General features: G+C 35.9%; 1 protein-coding gene across 1 annotated transcript in view; it reads left to right on the plus strand.

Moving 5' to 3' along the window:
- The window catches only part of LOC150084145 (small subunit processome component 20 homolog), a 343,987-nt gene that overhangs the window by 172,395 nt on the left and 150,171 nt on the right, over positions 1–21,421 (plus strand). Inside the window, exons 17-21 of the mRNA XM_090376133.1 lie at positions 6,863–7,030; positions 10,927–11,087; positions 11,553–11,697; positions 19,017–19,133; positions 19,772–19,942. Coding sequence (XP_090232259.1) covers positions 6,863–7,030; positions 10,927–11,087; positions 11,553–11,697; positions 19,017–19,133; positions 19,772–19,942 — 762 coding nt within the window. The remainder of the gene's footprint in view (positions 1–6,862; positions 7,031–10,926; positions 11,088–11,552; positions 11,698–19,016; positions 19,134–19,771; positions 19,943–21,421) is intronic.

Here is a 21,421-nt window from a genome sequence, read left to right on the forward strand (position 1 = left end):
GTATGGATTGTGGATGTGTTCAAGGCCAGAATCCAACGTAAGTTAATGTCGTTGCAACGTTCTATGATACTGACTTATTTGTATGCACCACGGACTGTGTCTACGGTGGCACTTCAGGTGATTGCTGGATTGTTACCTCTGGATTTATATGTGGTCTATAGAGGAATGATGTATGCGATGCGGAAAGGTATTCCTGCACAATATCTAGGGATGTCATTGAATCTTACAGCTACAGTTAAGGAGGAGAAACTTCGAATTTGGACTGGGTTGGTCGGAATATGGAGAGCACGGTGGAGTTCTTCAGAGGTGGGAGAGATAACCAGGAAGATCATTCCTGTGGCAGATTTTGCCATTACTAAACCGGTGTCGTCGTGGTTCTGTCCGTCTATGTATACCAGTTTTTTGCTAACAGGTCATGGGTCGATCAGAGATAAACTGTGTTCTCGAGGGTTGGAGCCGGATCCATGGTGTTCTTGTGGAGCGGCAGAGACTTGGCAGCATATTTTGTTCTCTTGTCATTATAATGCTGAACGGTGTCTTTTGGGAAAACAGATAGCTAATTTTAATGAAGATAACGTACATAGATTGGTGCAAGGAGTTAACAACTTTCAGGCCTTACAAGAGTATGCAAATGCTGTGTTCCCTAAAAGATCTATAATACGAAACCTCACGGACATTGAATTGGCCGTCTATAACCAGAATCTTCATTGATTGCATCAGGGCTTGGGAGCTTCAGACCTGGAAGCTTTTGGTCGGGTCTGGGGCTCCTGGGCATGGACCACTTAAGTGGGTTTTTTTTTTTTTTTTTTTTTTTTGTTCGACTGTTGTTCAGTTCTTGGGTTTGGGCGGCCCAAGGCTGGACAGCTGGCACTCAACAGTCTAGCACCCTCTCTGTTGAGTGTTTAATTGTGCTTTCGCGCTTCAGCTTTTAAAGACAAAACCAGGTCCGGCTCCACGTGCCAGGGACGGGCATCAGATTGCAGTTGAAGAGTTCAGCTGCTTTCTGATGGCAAAGTGACCTGACATAAACAACATACTACACTCACAAACATCTCTCTTATATTTACTTTTATTCTTTCCTATTCAAAATTTCTTGTTTATACACTTAACTTAGCTTAGATTATAAACTTAACTTTAAATTTTTTTTTTTTTTTTACTTTACTTCTCTTTTCAAAAATATATTTTGTCTTCTTATTTCTTAGCTATCTTTTTATTTATCAGGTCCACTTTACAGATTTTCTGTTTTAAATGATTTAGGTGGAGATGGGCATTTGCCTGGGAACCACCCTGAACCAGTATACACACACACACACACACACACACACACACACACACACACACACACACACACACACACACACACACACACACACACACACACGTCCATATTGCTACTTCTAAAACAGTTTCGTCATGGTTTTGTCCTTCAATGTTCACCAACTATGTGCTGACAGGACATGGGTCCTTTCGAGACAAATTATGTTCACGGGGTCTGGAGCCAGATCCGTGGTGTTCTTGTGGTGAGGCGGAAACTTGTCTGCATACACTGTTTCATTGCCCATTTTATAATGTTGAGAGGCATCATCTTTTCGAACTGATTCCCGATCTAGATGAAAACAACGTGCAGGAGTGTGTGAACGGAGTGTCTAATTTCCAGGCATTGCAGGTTTTTGCTGCTGCAGTGTTTTCTAAGAGATCAATTATAAGGAACCTATCAGAAAATGAACTGGCAGTGTATGTTGAGAGTTTTGCTTGATTGCATCTGGGCTCGGGAGCCTCAGACCTGGAAGCTTTATGTCAGGTCTTGGGCTCCTGAGTATGTACCACTACGGTGGGGTTTTTTTTTTTTTTTTTTTCCGGTTCTTGGGTTTGGGCGGCCCAAGACTGGAAAGCTGGCACCCAATAGTATTGCACTTTCTCTGTTGGGTGTAGAATTGTGCTTTGGCACTACAGATAACAATAGTAGAAACAGGTCCGGCTCCACGTGCCGGGGACAGGCACTGGTTGGCAGCTGTTGATGTCAGCTGCCTCCTGATGGCAAAGTGACCTGACATTAACAACACACTAAACACACAAACACTTCTTTAATACGTTTTAATCTTTCCTATACAAAATGGTGTATTAATTTTAGATACTAGTGTTGAAATTTGTAAACATCTCAAAATTTTTGTTGTTTTGGATACTCTATTTCTTAGCTATCTTATCTATCAGGCCCACTTTACAGTTTTCTGTATTCTTTAAATGTACTAGGTGGAGATGGGCATATGCCTAGGAACCACCCCGACACACACACACACACTCCATATGAAGGATTTGCCAGATTTTTTTGGGTAGGAGCCGCTTTACTCAATTAATGGAAAAAAAAAAAAAATTGAATGTCCACATGGAGACATGAGAATATGAAATTAATTCTGGAAGCAGTGAAGTACAAATACAGTAAACCCTCGCTATTCGCGGGGGTTACGTTCCTGAGAAATGTCGCGAATACCGAAAACGCGAATACTGAGTTATGGCTCCCATAGTAATAAAGGGGTTCCGTTCCAAAGTATGAAATATATAAGAAAAACTAGTCTAAAATTTTGTCTATGTATGTATTATATGTACCTTCATAATATGACTGTACATGACAGTACATAGTGAAATGCAAGCATATGGCATCGAAATGAAAATAAGAAACAATTTAATATTAAATGTAATATTTATTAGAAATTTCAAACAAATCTTTCAAATCAGCGCCTTACTAGCAAAAAACAAAACATCCCGCCAGTGCTATCACCAGTTTCGCTAAAGTGTTGATAAAGAAGTTTTGCCTTTTCACGAATGATGAGTGAACTGAACGGAATTTTATTTTGAGTTCGGTCTTCTATCCACAGATTTAAAGCTTTTCCATTTTTTTAAATTTAACATCACGAGTTACAGAGCAAATTTTTGAAGCAATTAGCGCGGTTTCACGGACACTACGGCAGATTTTTTCTTCCGATTTCTTGATTGATCGTACTGTTGACTCATTGATTTTATAATGTTTTGCCACTGAGGAGACACTTTCACCTTTAGAAATTTCGTCTAATAACTCAATTTTATTCGCTAGTGTCATCACCTTCTTTGATATTTTCACATTTCTCTTTTTATTCGTAGCCATATTTTTGTAGGGGTTAGAAAGAACTTGACCACAATAAAGTCACTTTCTTCCGTTAACGCACTCGAAAAAGTCTGTTTTACACTGCAAAACGGTAGAGTTATCATTTTTGTAAGCATATCAATTTATAAATTTATTCAATTTATAAACATATAAATTAAAATCAAACGACGAAACCTTCCATGATTAACACATACTGAACAAGGATTAGCGAGAAACATCCCCACCCGCTGAGCGCTGTTTTGACCGGGAAAGATAATTTTAGCCACGCCCATGTTTTTTATGGCGGAAAATATTCACGGCGTTTTAAAATTCACATTTTTTTAGGTTTCATTTTATATTAAATCGGCGATCGCGAATACGCGAAACCGCGAATACAGATACCGCGAATAGCGGGGGTTTACTGTACCACCAATGGCAGATCTGTGGAGAGCTAAAGGTGACTGCAATACTGCTGGGCATGCAGTTGGGATACACAAAATACTGCTGTTTCCTGTGTGAGTTGGACAGTTGGGCTAGGTCCTCACACTACAAGAAAAAAGTCTGGCTTCTAAGGGAAAATCTGCCCCCCCCCCACCCCCCCAGGAAAAAAATGTCCAGCACAGTCCTCTGTTTGATCGAAGCAAAATTCTTCTGCCCCCTTTACACATCAAACTGGGACTCGTGAAGAACTTTCTTAAGGGGATGAACCAGGATGGAGAAGCTTTCAATTACCTGAGAGGACAATTTCCACTGTGGAATGATGCTAAGGTTAAAAAAGGAATGTTTCTTGGTCCACAAATTTGTGAACTTTTAAAGAATGAAAACTTTGAGCGAGTCCTCCAGGGTAATGAGAATGCAGCTTGGGAAGCCTTTAAAAGTGTTGTGCATGACTTCCTGGGAAACCCAAGAGCTGGAAACTACTAGGGTGTTTCAATAAAGAATCACCCTGACCTAGCTGCAGAGGTGCTAGCCTGTTGATTCTTGGCACAGATTTTAGTTCTCTACATAGCCACTGTACAGATTTACACATTTTTCCCATCGATGCATGAGGTTACTGATACCGTTTTTGTAGAAGTGGTGAGGTTGGTCTTTGAACCATGACTCTGTTGCAGAAATGAGCGTCTCGTTGTCAGGGAAGTGGGTCCCCCAAAGAAATGATTTGAGGGAAGGAAACAAGAAGTCCACTGGTGCAGAATCGGGTGAGTAGGCTGTATGGGGGAGCATTTCATATCCACAAGTGGCCGCTTGTGTTGTTGCAATTTCAGAAGTGTGAACTGGGGCATTGTCTTGAAGCATTCTCACACCTTTGGACAGCATGCCACACCTACATGTTTTGATTTTCTCCTATAATTTTGTGAGTGGCATAATAGGCACCTGTAATTGTTCTACCTTTCGGCAGGTAATCAGTCATTATTACGCCTTTCTCATCCCAAAACACTGTCAGCAAGACCTTTCCTGCTGACTCTTGGACCCTTGCCTTCTTCGGGGGGTGGAAAACCATGATGTTGCCATTCCATGGACTGCTTTTTACTTTCAGGGTTGAAATGGTGTATCCAACTTTCATCCTGAATGATTAGATGAGAGAAAAAAATCTTCCTCGTTTGTTTGGGGCAGGACTAACACTTGTGATTTCTGTTGTCAGTCAGCCTTCTGGAAACCAGTCAATGATCAGAGAATCCATCTTGCACTCAATTTCCGTAAATGGAGTTTTTCGTGAAGGACTGTTTCAGCAGAACCCACACTAATCTTCACCTCCTGGGACAATTCATGCACAGATATCTGGCGATCTTCCATGATTAACGACTCCACTTTTCTGATTGTTCTGTCATCAATGTCTGAATGGGGATGATCTGGAATGGATTCAAATTCTACCCGATGTCCGACCATGCCTAAACTATCTATGCCAGTGCTTCACAATGCCATAGGATGGGGCTTCATCCTTATATACAGCAGTCATCTCCTTGTGGATTTCTTTAGGAGATTTCCCTTTCAAGAACAAATACCGGATTACAGCTCTTGCTTCAACTTTGTCCCTGATGTTACTTTGTCACACATTCAGCTCTGTAAGAGAAAAACAAATTAAGACACAGGGCTGAAATTTTACACCTTTAGTACACAGATATGTATGATGATACACACAAAATATTATTAGCATTAGCATTAGTAGAGGCATATGATGCAAGAAAGCAAGCTTATTCAGCATCAGCCAAAAAAAAAAAAAAAAAACACCACTCCCATTTCACCCCTCCGTTCGCTCGAAATGCCTGTCCAGTTGAGCCTTAAATTTGTTTAGGCTATCAACTTCAACAACAAGTGATGGAAGTCGGTTCCACCAACCAACCACCCGCTGGCCAAAGGCAAATTTCCGCACATCTATCCGACCTCCGTCCTTCCTCAATTTGAATTTATGCCCTCTAAGCTGATTATTCTGAGCACGATGAAGAATCCCATTGGCATTGAGCATGCTCAAACCATTCAAAGCCTTATACACCTCTATCAGATCACCTCGCCGGTGCCTAGTCTCCAGTCTCTGTAATTTGCAAAACTTAAGCCTTTCTTCGTAAGAGCAACCCTTTGTTCCATTCACTAATCTTGTTGCCCTTCTCTGTACCCGTTCCAGCAGCTCTACATCCTTCTTGAAATGAGGCCCCCAGACCTGTATACAGTACTCAAGATGTGGCCTAACCATTGCCGTATACAAGGGAATAATCACCTCCTTATCCCTGCTAGAAAAATTCCTGTATATCATTGACAAGACACCATGAGCTACTCTTGCAGCTCGTCTGCACTGCTCAGAGAACTTCATATCTGCCTGCACAATTTCCCCCAGGTCCTTTTCATTCTCCACCACTGCCAGTGTAGTACCGCAGGGTTGATACGTTGCTCTGGGGTTACTGTTTCCCATATGTAGTACTTTACATTTGTCAATGTTAAACTTCATTTGCCACCTCTCAGCCCATCTGTTCAACCTTTCCAGATCCTGTTGCAGCAGCATGACTCTACAATATGTGGAAGTAGGTGAGGGTGATTCTTTATTGAACCACCCTTGTATATTGAGACTGTGAACAACCTTCTAGAAAAGTATCAACAATTAGGCTGCAACATGTCACTGAAAATCCACTTTCTCGACTCTCATCTGGACATCTGCCCTGACAACTGTGGTGCAGTGAGTGATGAGCACGGTGAGCGATTCCACCAAGACACTTCAGCAATGGAAAGAAGATATCAGGGTAGGTGGAATGCTTCTCTGCTTGCTGACTACTGTTGGGCAGTAACAAGAGATGCCCTGGAAGTGGAATACAAGCGACAAGTGAAAAGAATGCACTGTTGTGAATAGGCCACATTTTGAGAAAGTACTTTCGGTTTCTGTGCAGTTTTCTTGTGTTCTTGTTTTTTTACGTTTTAATTAAAAACAACTGTGATTTATGTGGTATCAAGAAAATGTAAATATGAGATTGTTTTAATATTACTTTTCAGTCCGACTACTACTGAAATTACTATATTCTTAGACAGTAGCGAAAGTACTGTATCTCAAAAACTAGAGCCAATAAAAAATTTCTAAAGTCATATTCGTTTTTCTCGACTCAAAATTAGTAGTTTGCCTATTTTAAGAAAGGAAACAAATTCAAAGAATTGTTTTGTTGAACAGTGTTACCAGTAAGTTATGGTAACAATACTAAATTACCATTTATAACAAATTTATAATAAAACATTCGGTAACATTTTATATAAATCATTTTGCAGATATTTAATGAAGAACTTTTTGGATCTGTAGCTGAAGAAAAAGAAGTAGACAAAATTTTAAGCAAATTGAAAGAAGCACGTAGCAGTAGAAGTTACAATGTTTATCAGTTCTTAGGGCAGTTTATTACGCAAAGGTCATTGACTGATTTAATACTTCCACTGAAAGAGGTAAGATACATTTTACTATCTTTTTAAGTTAGTGGTATTTTAATACCATATGGTTTACAGCAATGTGAATTTTAGTATTCTTCCAATATGGTATTCACTTTTGATCTGCATCATTAATTATTTCTTAATCAGAAAAATTAAGAAATAATTAAGAATTAATGGAAATTTTCTCTAGTAATTTTCAAGAGTTTTACTGTCTTTTTCTCTCTCTCTTTTTTCCCTTTTGTTGTTTCTAATATGTTTTTTGATCTTATTGTACAATATGATGTCAGAATTAAAAATAAAATTTTAAAGTATCCCATTTTAGACTATTTCCCCAGCCCCATGCAAAAAAAAAAAAAAAGATTAGTGAATAAAAGTCACCAAGCCCACTTGGGTTTATTTTTACTTGGGTAAAAAAAAAGGGTTTATTTTTATTTTTGATTTTATGGTAATATTGATATTTTATTTTAAAGTTGTAATGCTGCTAGGCGTTCTGTCTTCATATCATATATAATTATGGGATGGAAAGGAAGCATTGTCTTCTTATAAAAATGATGATCAGAAGTGACAAATGGTTAAAATAAGAAAGAAAGAGGCTAGTAGAGTTAGAGTTTTCTAGGTTTGGCAGTTCTATCAAGTTCATATAAGACTATACAGGCCAAAACTTGGTTTGTAACTATTTATGCCATTTATCATTCTTTATAACAATTGTTGTTCTAAGCTGGATTTGGATACATGTGGCATGAGTGCATAAAACTGGAAGGCTGTATTATAAAAATTACATTATTTGGTTTAGATATTTACATAAGGGGTTTCAAGTTATCTAGAAATGGTTTGAGTTGTTGCTTTTTTACTACCTCCGTTCTTGAGAGGAATGTGTGTAAAATAAAATGTTGTCATAATTTCTGGAAAGCTCTGTCTAAGGAAGTCTCCCTTTGTTTTATTATGGTAATGTAAAGGGGTAGGAAATTTAATGGCTTTTAAAGGTTAGCAGGTGTAAGTAATTTTGTGCTTCAATATTATTGTGATGCCAGTGCGGAGTGTGTTTGTATTCTTGAAACACATAATTTTAACCTGCTGTTATTGATCTGGCATTATGCTAACTTTATTAAAAAAGTGATGGATTTACTGCTCTCTTTTTTAGGTGGTAAAAATCTCCAACATGAGGATAGGTAGAATGTCAAATTATTGTACGATTGCATGCCTCATTACCTATATGTTATTCAAAGCAGTGAAATTCTGCTTTGACAAGCTCATGTATTTCATTGTGAAATATTACCTTTAGGGTGAATTTGGTAAGCTGATCTTATATACTAATCAGGAATTTCATTCTGTGCATTCATTTGAATTTTTTGCATTTGAGATGTGTTCAGACTAGTTTGGAAGAAAGAGGTGGAATTACAGGTACTATTACAGCTAATAAGACTTATAATAAAGCATACGCCCTAATTTGATCTGTAGAAAGGGCAGCAAAAACAGTCTATATGATAATAGAGTGGAGGGAGTTTATGAGTAATTGGTCATTAATTAACCTGACTGCCCTCTTTTGGATACAATCTAATCTAGGAGTTCATGAGAGATTTGTAATTTGTACAAAGTTAGTAGAAGTTTAGAAGAAAGGCAATGCCAAGAGTAAAAGAAAAAAACCTAGTTTTATCAATGCAGAGGAGTATTATTTGTAATTTGCTTATTTATTTTATTTTTTTTATGGAAACCACAAATACAAGAGGTATTTAGAGCCTATAATACTTAGTACAGTGCATGGGTTGGAGGTTGAGAAGACGAAAGAAGATATTTGTTAACATTAGACTTGAACTTTTGTAGACAGTAATTTTCAGGAAATATGTATGAAGGAAGGTTGTTCCAGAAAGTGGCAGTTGAATGAATAAACGAGGAAGAAGAAAAGTTGGTTCTGTGAGTTTGAAGTTGGACAGTAAATGGATGTTGGCTGGTGGTGGCACGTGTTTAGACTGTTTTGAAAGAGAGAGCGGGAATTATAGAAGTCAAATCCAAAGAACAATGCCCATGGAAGTATCTGTAGAAAAGGCATGCAGCAGAAACAGTGCATCTATGAGACAGAGAGAGGAGAGACTCTGTTAGAGATGAGTCATTAAGTAACCTAACTGCCCTCTTCTAAATGGAATCTAGATGCCTCAGAGAGGTCTTAGGGGCATTGCCCCAGATGTGGGAACAATATTTCATGGTAAGGCAAATTGGAAGAAAAGTAATGCCGAGAGCAAAAGAGAAAACCAAGTTTTTGGAATGCAGGAGAAGCAATATTTGTAATGTGCTTGTGCCAAGAGAGAGAGATTAGAAGTCAGGGTTATCCCCAAAAGAGATATATCATCGTGCCTAGAAATTGGAGTGTCACCAAAGATAAGCATAGGAGCAGAAGAATCCTTTTTGCGAGATATAAGACAGGACTGAGTTTTAGAAGAATTGAAGTGAACTAAGTTGTCTTTGCCCCACTGCAGAATTACCTGGAGATCGGCATTTAAGGAATTGGTAGTGGATATTCGAGAAGTTGAAGCTGATTAAGCAGGGCAAGGTTTCTCCAACTGGAAAGTGGAATGCAATGTAAGTAATTGCAATGGGACGATAATTGGATGGGAGAGATTTGTCACGTTTTTTAGGAACTGGCTGGATATGAGCAAATTTCCCATCAGAAGGAAAAACACCTTTGGAATAAAAAAGTGAAAAGGGGCAGCAAAGAACAGGACTAAGTTTGGGAGTGCAGATTTTGAGATCAAGTGGAGAAATATTATCAGGACCTGGAGCTTTCTAAGCATCAAGTTTTGTCAAGATCCTTCTGACATCCTTTTAATAGAAGACTACAGGAGGCATTGAATGGAGCGAGTTGGAAATGGCAGGAGGTGTTTTATCAAGATCGTTAATACATGATTTGGAAGAAAAATGGGATGCTAGCAGATCAGCTTTATCCTTAGCTGAAATGACAATAGAACCATCTGGTTTTGACAGAGTTTGGCAAAAGTTGTGGCCAATAGCTTTGGTAAGAGACCAAAATGCTAGGCTACCATTAGGGCAAGAAGCAAGTTTTCTACCCTTAACCTGTTCAAAATCTAGTTTGAACTGATTAATGACTGCTTTACAATTGTTGCGAGCTCTGGTGTAGGCAGAAAATGAAACAGAAGAATTGGAAACAAGCCAATTGTGATATGCAACATTCTTATCTTGAACAGCCTTAGCACATTTATTGGAAAACCAAGATTTATATAAAGAACAAGATTTTAAGATGGAATGTGGAATAAAGGATTCCATTCCTTCAAGAACAATTTCACTGACGTGATCTGAGCAAATGTTGAAACGGTAATTCAGAAGTTTTGAAACGGTAATGTGACTGAGGAAAAGAAGAAAAGAAATCTCGCAGGTCATCCATGCATTCTTGTAATGCCTAAACATCAGCGTTTTAGACTCCCAGGTAAGGATTCTAAGCACTGCTTGTCTGGCATATCTGAGAGAATGTCTGGGACAGCGTGAAGGACCAGAGGTGTCCTAGACATTATGTTAGGAAAGATTAGACGTTCAGGTTTATCCCTATACAAAAAGATGATCATGTCTAGAAATTGGAGAGTTGTCTAGTATTGGAGAAGATGAAAGTTAACTAAGTTAATTTCTTCCCACTGGAGATCAAATTTAGGTAACTGGTGAAAGATATTTCAGAAAACAGGTAGTGCACAATTTGCTTGTGTGGTTGACATTCCATTATATTTAATAAATTTATTTATTACTTCTGTGTATGCACTTTTTTTCCAACATGTAATATTAAATTTTTTGCAGTATAATTTCTCCTTTAATTGTAATGCATTTTTCATCTGCTATATAAAAAAAAATATATACAAACTTTGTATATCGGTTATTTCAGTGACATGATGCATGTAATTTTTTTTGCATAGGTTCTTTCCACTACCCACAATCATAAAACTGTTATGAGAGTTCGAGAATGTCTTCAGAAGATAGTTTTAGGCATTATCAGTAACCAAGAAATGCCTGTCAAATCACTTTTGATCTTCACTCATGGCATTATGGCTGATGCTATTCCTGCTTTGAACAAAAGGTAAAAAAAAAAAAAAAAAAAAAAAAAAATAGAAAAAAAAAGTTCTTTAATATTAACAATTTAGTTTTATTATGGAATTTACAAGGTTGGGCTGAAATGTAATGCCCTCCTATGTCAGAACCTCAGCACTAAGTGGTGAAGTAGTACTTCTGTATTGTTCATTTACAAGTTAATATGTTTCATATGGAAAAAAGAATGAATTGAATATGGCCTGACAGTACAGCTATGTAACATTGGCAAAATATTTATTTATTTTTTTTTTTGTCTACGTGTAGTCAGTCCACCCTCGTGGAATTAGTAATTATATAGAAATCTATTTGTTTATTAATTATTTTCAATTTTTTTTTTTTTTGCAAACTTTTTTTTTCCTGCTTAAGCATTAATATTCATAGTATTTTTTATGTATTACATTTTTTTATGCTGGACAGTGATAATTAATTTCCTCTTATAATTCTTTTTTTATAGCTCCATCCAAAAACCTCTGCCTCATGAAGCAAAAGTCTTGCGTCCTGATATCTATTTAATTGATCCTGAACCCTCTAGAGGAGATGTGGTTGTAAAAACAAGCATCAAAACAAATGCCCACATCCTTGTAGAATTTGGTCTGCAGGTAATTCTAGGGAAAGAAAAAAACAGTCTTAATTTTTTCATGAATGATAAAAAATAATATTGTGCCAGTTCAATGTTTATTGTATGCAACCTTGCTTATAGCAAGGTTGAATACAATATTGAAGTCCAAATTTGAAGCTTTGTTGAACTCAGCGTTCTCTTTATTATGAACCATTGTTGAATGGTTTATGTAGAGCTCAGTAAGATTATTTTAGAGAAATTCTCATCAAACCATGACTGAGACAATAATAGCAGCAATCTCTCTCTCTCTCTCTTTCTCTCATGACCTAAATTTCCTGACAGCTGAGTGTAGACATATTAAACTGCTCTTCCTTTAATACTAAGGAATGCTTTTCATTTCTCTTAAAAGAAAAAGATAATAATTGCTATTATATTTTACTTTTGAAGCAAATTTCAGTGAATTTCTTGTTCATTCCTTTACAATATGCGGCATCTGCATAGATGCTCTTGAGGATATAACCAGTGTCCTCCACACAGCATGACAAAGTCTTGGATTCTAAGCTTGTCGCAATTGGATTAAGTTTAATAGTCTTTTTTTTTTTTTTTCCCAGAAAGTGGCCGAGTTAGTTGCTCTCAGGAGTGAGTGTATCTCTTAGTTTTTTATCCTGCAAAACATAGAAACTGCTCATGGAATATAAACAATTTACAAATGCCATACATACTAATGCCTCATAGCCTTATTAACCTCTGCCAATTCAAAACAACTATCCTAGTAACATACAGATAGCTGGTCCTTGTACAGTCTTGTATTTCTTAGGTATTCTTCGAAAAAATAATAGCCAGGTAATTAAAGTGATCACTGACATCCAATGACCGCTGCATGATTAAAAATCTACAAGTGTCATACTGATTTTTTGCAAAGTCAGTGGCAATATGATTCACTTTGCTTCCCCAACTCATTCATTGTTCAAAGCACAAAACTGAGCTGACTGCCTCTCAGCAAGCATTCACAAGATATAAATGTGCTATTTCCAGATTACAGCTTGTTTCTATTCACATATTTGATACACATTTGCTTGTTTAGCAGTATTTATGGTGCAACTGAAGTATAGTTAATATAAACTTCTCTTTTCTTTTCATTGTAATTTATATAGTTGAGTTAACATTTTCACTACTGACATGTAATATGACTTCTGGTTTAATGCTGCAGATGCCAATTCACACATTCTGTATAATTGCTGTTTTGACATGGCAGCATCAGTTCTATTGCAGTTAGGTGAGATTTTTTTTTTTTGTCAGCTACTAATTAAAAATATAGAAAGGTGATTTGTCATTTGCATTTAGAATATTTTTAATCAAATTTTTTTGTTTTTACAAGGAAAATAGATGCTGCAAACTATTGGTCAGAAACTATGAGATGTGTGGGAGAAAATAAAACTCTTTAATGAAGAACAGGAAGATTTATATGAAAGAAGCAACAATAATAGAATTTCTTGGATTCAGCATATAGAGCATTTCTATCCCTTACCAAACCTCCAATTTTATTGCTACCAGTGAAGGTCAGACTGGATTGGTAAGATACTTAAAAATAACTAGGACATATATAAAGGACCTGAATGTAGTTTTCACATGCGTGACTTACGAGCAGATGCAGCTTATTCACTTCGTGTTTCGTGTTGTAATAGTGAGGATAGTGAATGGAAGCCATGGTCATTGCCTTATGTTGCTACAAGACTTTCCCTTAACAAAACCATGCTGTGTCCGAGCTATAACTGAAGTCTTGTCTAGATGATCCTGCAGTGCTTCTTTAACCAGTACCTCCATTAATATCCACAAATGCTTGTATCCACAAATCAAAACAAAGCCACTTTTTTTTTTTTTTTTTGCCCTTTCTTCCTACATAACCCTACTTAATCCACCAGTATTGTCAGGTGGTGATTACAAGTTTCTTACTACTAATCAGAGTCAGACTGGACGTGGAAGTTACTAAAGAAAATCTTTGGGTAGCTTGCTAATGCCATCTATACTTACTTACAGATCCAAACAAAAATGTTTTGATTTTCTTTGCAGGCCATCCATGCTACTAATTTACCAATCAGCTGATCTACCAATCTGCCAAATAAAATAGCTACCTCAAGTGCATGATATAGCATTATAATATAGCTGTACAGTGCTGCATGTTTTAGAAATTTATATGCGCATTACACACTACATAATACAACTTAGTGATGAAATTCTTAAATTACCACTGAACATAGCTGCCAACTCTCCAAATATGTGATGGAGAATCTGTCGTTTTTACTCAACTTGGCTGTTCTCTGACTCTCCATTATAATATAGTTTATGACAAAGAATTTCACTGACATTTTGTAAAAACTCAGTTTTTCTCTCTTTTTTTCTTTTTACAAAAAAAAATAAAGAAAAAAGGAAAAGGAAAGAAACCACTTTGTCAAAATGGCTGGTTTTTTTTTTTTTTTTTTGTAAGTTTCTGCATTATTACCTGACAACCACATACCTGACAGCCAATTCATTATTTCATTAATGAATTGGCTGTCAGGTATGTGGTGGTAGTCTGCATTGTAAAATAGAAATGTATGCTATTATCATTGTTCTCTGTTATCAGCAATAATCTCTTACTTGTGTAGTGCAAAGCTAATTAATAATCTCTTTTAGTAAGATGCCAAAGAAATATGATGTAAAATTTCAGAAGACATGTATTCAAGATTTTTCCGCATATTGTAAAATCTAAAAAAATAATGTGTGTTTTTGTATATGTAGTAAGGGCAGCATGCAGTGCAGAGAAAGAAATGCAAAAATAGATATAGCATTTCATAGTGGCAGTGATGTAATATATGCCAAATGTTTATTTGCATCTTTTGTTATAGAACATAATCTTCCTCTGAGTGTGCTGACATGCAGGTATGTTGTTTCAAAGCATGTTTCCTGATGGTGAAATGGCAAAAAAGTACCATTGTGGAAAAACAAAAAACAATGCATTGTTAGCGAAATTGCACAAGTAGGGAAAGAAGTAGTTATGACTCTGAAAAATGGGCCATTTGCTACAGATAGCACATATTCCATTGTCGGGACCTTTTGTAATAAATAAAAAATTGTCAAATCGAAAGTAGTTTGCTGTCAGTGCCAGCATTGGAAGGTGATTTCACAGGGTACAACATTAGACTTCACCTTCTGAACAACTTGATAGCATGTGGGATTTCTTCAAAAAATGTCTGGCACTTAAAGTGTTGATGATGTTTCTGTTATGATAGGCCTAAAAACTGGACTAACAGGGGACTTAAAAGAGGAGATCAAGCACTTGGTTGTAATAGGCTGTCCTCATCATCTTATTAATTTACATACTGAAAAAGGAATTGCATGACTTTCTATGACAGTTGAATACTTAGTAGACATTTACTACTCCCCAATGCTAAAAAAGAGATCAATTTAAACAAGTTTAACTTGTGTATGCCACTGAAGTAAAAAAGATTTTGAAGCATGTGTGTACTCATTGGCTGTCTTTGGTTAAGTGTCAACCATTGATTGATATTTAAAGAAGGGTCCAGAGGTGGTTCAGGTAAGCCATATGAGCACGTTTCAGAGTTATCAAATTGAAAAATACAACAAACAATCACTGGTGGGTGCCACTCAAATGCATTTGAATATAAGTCAGTGCAATCTTAAACATACAAGACATGTTCATAATTTTAGCCATGTTATTCTCACTCATGCAGGTAGTCTGTTCATGTTTCTTCTGGCTTGAATAAAGCAATTTGCAATCCAGTCCAAAATACTGAGGTCATTACTCCTAGATATCTTGAAGAATATTATGTGCGAATTTGTTTTACCAATAGTTCTACTTCCAAACATCTTCTACTTCCATATTGGAATTTGATTACAATAGCAGACTAAACCAGAAGGATGATACTGATTTAGTCTTAGGCATTTCTACTGCCAAGGTCATGGATAGCCTAAAACAAGAGAAGATTCTGTTCTGTTGTTTAGCGAGGAAGTGCTTTATTGCTACATGTGACTACATGGTGCACGAGGGAACACAGATTTCAGCAGCTGGTAGTGCATCATTTTCAAATTTGGAATTTTTTGTGCATATAATGCATCATTTTCAAATTTGGAATTTTTTGTGCATATAAGGATCAAGGTATAACCAAACATCCCATTTTTCAGAAATGTCATCAGATGATAATACAGAAGCTAAAGATAATAAATACAAACCACAGATTATAGTGAACTGGCATATTCAGATGTTTAATCTTGAACCAGCCAACTAGCACAGAGGAAGGAACAGGGTACTCTTTTAATGAGTCTACTAACTAAATATATATATATATATATATATATACAAAGGGTACTAGGAAAGTTTTGCAATATGATGCAACAATGAATCTCAGGAAGCTGCTTGTTGCTGCATGTTGAGACATGTTCATACGTGCATAGTAGCCGCCGCGCCAAGTCGATGGGCTCAGTTATTCATTAGTAGTGAGAGTGTAAAGTGCTTGCGATGGCATCGTGGTCACGAAATGAGATAAGGACAGTTTTGCGGTATAATTTCGTGCGTGGTTTAACCATAGACCAGTGCTTAGAAGAAATGACTCTTGCACTAGATGATGATTGTCCACATCGTACAACGATATTCAGGTGGTATAGAGAATTCCAAAGGGGAAATTTCACTCTGGAGGATTCTGAGAGGCCGGGAAGGCCACGAACGTCAGCTACGGAGGAAAACATTACTGCTGTGAGGAAAATGCTTGACAAAAACAGGCGAGTGACCTACCAACAGATAGAGGATACTTTGGGCCTAAATGCACCAGCAATTCATTCGATTCTGCAAGATCATTTGCACGTGAAGAAACTTTGTTCTCTCTGGGTGCTGCATCAACTGACTGAAGAGCAGATGACACGACGTGTGACCTGGTGCCGGGAGATGTTAAAAAAGTTTGATAAGGGACAATCTCGGTATGTGAACAACATCGTGACAGGTGACGAGACTTGGCTGTACTATTACGATCTGCCGACCAAGGCTCAAAACAAAGTTTGGGTCTTTGATGATGACGACACACCCGTAATTGTCAGAAAATCCCGATCTGTAAAGAAGAAAATGATAGCTGTATTTTTCAAATCGAGTGGAATTGTGGAACGTGTCGTTTTGGACACGCAGAAGACAGTCACAGCTAAGTGGTATACTGAACAATGCCTGCCTAAAGTCATTGGATCTATGAAGAACCTGCGGCCAAAGTCAAGAATGGACACCTGGTACCTCCATCACGATAATGCTCCAGCTCACCGCGCCAAAGCCTGCACCGAATATTTGACCACGATAGGACTGAAACTTCTCAAGCACCCTCCCTACAGTCCAGACCTTGCTCCCTGCAACTTTGCACTGTTCCCGCATGTGAAAATGAAGCTAAAAGGGAGGCGGTTTTCCAGTGAAAAGGCGGTTTTCCAGTGATGAGGACCTTCTACGGGCTTGGGACAACGAGTGTGCTTTACTCCCTAGTGAAACTTGGCAGAACTGGTTTAAAGATTGGTTTCGGAGGATGGAGAGGTGTATTGAATGTAGAGGAAATTACTTTGAAAAAATTAAATAAACAAAGCTGTATTGCAAAACTTTCCTAGTACCCTTTGTATATATATGATAAAAATGGATAAAAAAGATGTTGAAGCAGGGGATGTTTAGTTCTCCAAAAGCTTCATATTTAATTTCTTTTTTTCCAATTGCAGTTGCATTCTAGCATGTTATATTACCATTTCATTTTATCTACAAAATATGAAATTAATTTCTCAAATTAATTAAATAATTATAAGATGTAATCTTTAAATTTTTTGCTTAAAAAATCAGTACTGATTATAAGAAACAAAATTCCTTGCAGAATTGATAAATGGTGATTTACATGGAGATACTTATTTAGTGCACAGCTGCCAACTTTAGAATCAAAAGACTGGAAATCAGATATTTGTAAGCTGGATAAAAAAAAAAAGATTTTTAGGATAAAATAGGTATAAAAACAGATTCTTCAGAAAATGGGTTTTTTTTTTTTTTTCCTCCTAAGTCCACACTGCACTAGAAATTAAATTTCACTGATAACATATACATTTTATATTAAAATACCCACACAGGATTATTTAACAGAAGAGTATACTTTCAAACATAAGTTACTGTCTGTGGATTTTGTTTGAATATTATATTAGCATTAACTGATTTTGATTGCTTCATGAAAGATACTATTGCAGACTTTGCCCTCTTCAGAAACGTTGAGTCAAAAACTGTTTCGTTTATAAACATAGTATGTATCACAGTGAGAAGTAATGACTGATTGATTTATTATTTATTTCTAATTTAGCAGCAGAACTTGAATTTGCTCTCATTATTATCAAAAACTAAAATCATTGTTTATTTATATTTTAGCTTCTTAGCTCAGGGTAGATTGGCCAAGCTTGAACTCTACAAAATTTATATAAGAAGAAGAAGAACTCTTTATTGCATACAAAAGGCACATGCTTTACACAATACCCTTCACGGCTTTGGTCTTAGAACAACTACTTCTCTCCATAGAACAAAATACATTGCATGAACAGCCGATTATACCCAAGAGCTTGAAAGCATACAGGGCTATAGAAGAGACCTAAAGGGAATCATGACAACCAAACTTGGGATGGACATAAACAATAACAAAATTTACAAGGTTTATAGCAGGGAAATATTTATAATTGAGTCAAAGAATTCTGTATAGGTATTTATGTACATGTGACATAAACAAATTATTTGTATATGTTTCGTGAAAATTATGAATATATCAGTTGTTCATTTTTGTGTTTATAGTCATTGCTTTTATAAAGTTTAGAAATCTGTGATTTGATTTTCAGAGTTGCTATCCTGGAGAAAGCACCTCATAGTAGTTCACTGAGTGTAATCACTGTTCTTCCACTAAATGGAAAAGGACTGAGATCAAATGCCAAAGATGAAGGAATTTTTAAGAACTCTCCTCACCTGGCTAAGTTTAATTTTTTCTGGGCAATAAATTTATGGTTTTTCATCTAGCAAAACAGGCAAATCAAACATAGAATACATGTAATTTACAGGAATTATATACCACACATTGTCTTATCTGCCTTGTGCTAATTAAGAACAACCATATGTCTAGCAGAGTTGGATCTTTACTAACAGTGTAATTGAATTAAGTAATTCAATTCAGGAATAGTTTCCAAAACAATTGCATTTTCATACTTGTATAATATTTTAAAATTGTGAAAATGAACCTTGTAATTTATTGTATCTTTTCTCTCCCTTATCATAATTTCTTTGCTCAGAATTATTTTAAAATGTCTCACTTATTCCTCATCTAGATGCTTCATTTTTGCTTGAAGAGAGAAAAACTAAGTTCTGCCAATCAGGAGCATATGGAAATGTTAGATCCATTCGTTGCTATGTTGAGCAATTGTTTGCAGTCACAACATGTAAAGGTAATATTTTTTCTTTCTTTCTTTCTTTTTTTTTTTTTCCCCCATGTACGCCAATGAGCCATTTTTTATAATTTCTCATTGCCACTATATTTCAGCCTATAAAGTATCCAATTTAGTCGTCTTAGTTCCATATTGGCAGCTTATTCTTATTTGTTCAGTAGCTATATTACTTGCTCTCCCTGCTAACAGATTATACCAAGAAGTTGAGGAGTGGACATTGGTTAAGGAGCCCAGTCAATGCCTTACAAGTTTAGCTTGTTAGATACCCAGATTCTTCAGTAACTTACCCCTCGTGTAAATTATGACTTAGTTTAAAAGCATTTTATGAGACTTAAGAACATTGCTTTTATTTAAAAAAAAATTATAAAGGATAAATTAACCTGCTAGATCAACTTAATATTTATGCAATATGAAGATTAAAGATGGTAAAATTACAATAAATGTTGAATTTTACTTGATGCTGACTTTACCCTATAACTCTTTTTCATATTAATAATTAAGTGACAGAGAAAGATATATTAGTACCAGTAATATTATTCTTACCTTCCTTTATAAAGCAAGAATCAGAAATTGTAAAAAGAGATTAACTGATAAATACTTAAAATAGTATTTTTATTAAAAAAAAATTTCTTATTTAGGTGATTTCTGCAGCACTTCGAAGCCTTACTTGGTTACTGAAATGCCCTCTTCCATCACTGAAAGTGCAAACTACAGAAATTACTAATAAACTTTTTGTGTTGGTGAATAAATATGCTGGTCCTGGGATGAGTCAGGGCGACAACTTTGAGATGGTTTCCCTGTGTTTCAAGGTAGGTAATACGTCACTTTCATTTCTGCAAATCACTTGTTGGTGCAGAATAAAACACTAATAAATATTGCATTTTCTGTTCATGTTGTTTTTCTATTTGGCCTGATGATTGGATGTCAGTGTCTATATGTGCTAATACATGTATTATATATATACTGTATGTACATATGAATATGTATGCATTTTAGAAATTAAAGTAACTATGAAAATGGTAGGAAAAATAAAGTAGAAAAATAAGATTGGAAGAATTTGTAAGCTTAAAGGAGGTGGAGAGGGAAGTAAGATATATAAGAAATGTACTGTAATTTAGATCATAGCTATATAGTATCAGTATTGATGCATAATGGTAAAAGAAAATATTTTAAACATTATGAAGAAATATGAGTTATATAAAAGCCCTTGGAAAGGAGAAAAGAAAATATTTTAAACATCAGTACTGAAAAGACAAGAGAATGGACTATCACACAAATATCATCAGGGGGCCATAACCACGACAGTCATCCTGGATATAACATTCTGTACATCTAGACTAATTCATAATGATAAATATGTCAGTTATGTCAGTAATAATACAATGGTTGATTATCAAATGGTATAGGCTAGAATAATTAAAATATAAGAAATAGTTCATTTTAGATAAAATGTCTAAATTGTATGTTGTGAAAGTAAAGGAAATAATTATGTGTGCAGAGAAGAGGGAAAAAGATGGCAATCAATAAATGATAAATAAGGGCATTGTTGTTTGATACTTTTTTTAACTGTAGCTGTCATGCCTTTGATACATGGTGTCATGTAGTGTTGTAGAGAAGAGAGTTTTAAAAAAAGAAGAGATAAAATGGATTTAGTATTAGTATAAAAGAAAATAGTGTGTTTAATGGTTTAAGCAACTATGATCAAAAGTAGATTTGTTGTTCAACTTGGGTGCAAGTAAAGGCAAGACTAAAATAATATAATGATATTTGCATGCTCAATAGTAGAAAAGATTAAACACGTGGATAAATATGAGTTATAATGAAAAGTGTTAACAGAATAGTGCTAGTGAGTTAATTTTTAAATTAAAAAGTAACAGCCATATGGGGAGGGGGGACTGTGGTTAGCAAGGTCATTTCAAAAAGGGGATTATTAATGACTCATGTTACAATATATATGTTAAACATTACAGACATTATTACTGAGTTGGATAATGATATAAAATGGAAGAGTGCATTTGATTGGAGCTCTCAATTTTGAGCATAATGATATTGGAATATGGAATCATTGTTGAAACAGAATAGAGATTTGTGCTTAATTTAGCAGCAGTTTTTTTTTTTTTTTTCTTAAAAGTTTAAATTGTATGTGTGTTATATTTTTCCTGTTAGTTCAGTGCTTATCATTAACAGCGAGAACTTGAATGATAAGTAGAAACTTGAACCTGTTAGTTATTAAACATCAGGCTCACACTTGGAAGCTTTTTCTTGGCTTATGACTACAAGAGGGTGGT

This window comes from Mastigoproctus giganteus, chromosome 6 (genome assembly GCF_048544385.1).
Source record: "Mastigoproctus giganteus isolate SK-2022 chromosome 6, ASM4854438v1, whole genome shotgun sequence".
Taxonomy (NCBI): domain Eukaryota; kingdom Metazoa; phylum Arthropoda; class Arachnida; order Uropygi; family Thelyphonidae; genus Mastigoproctus; species Mastigoproctus giganteus.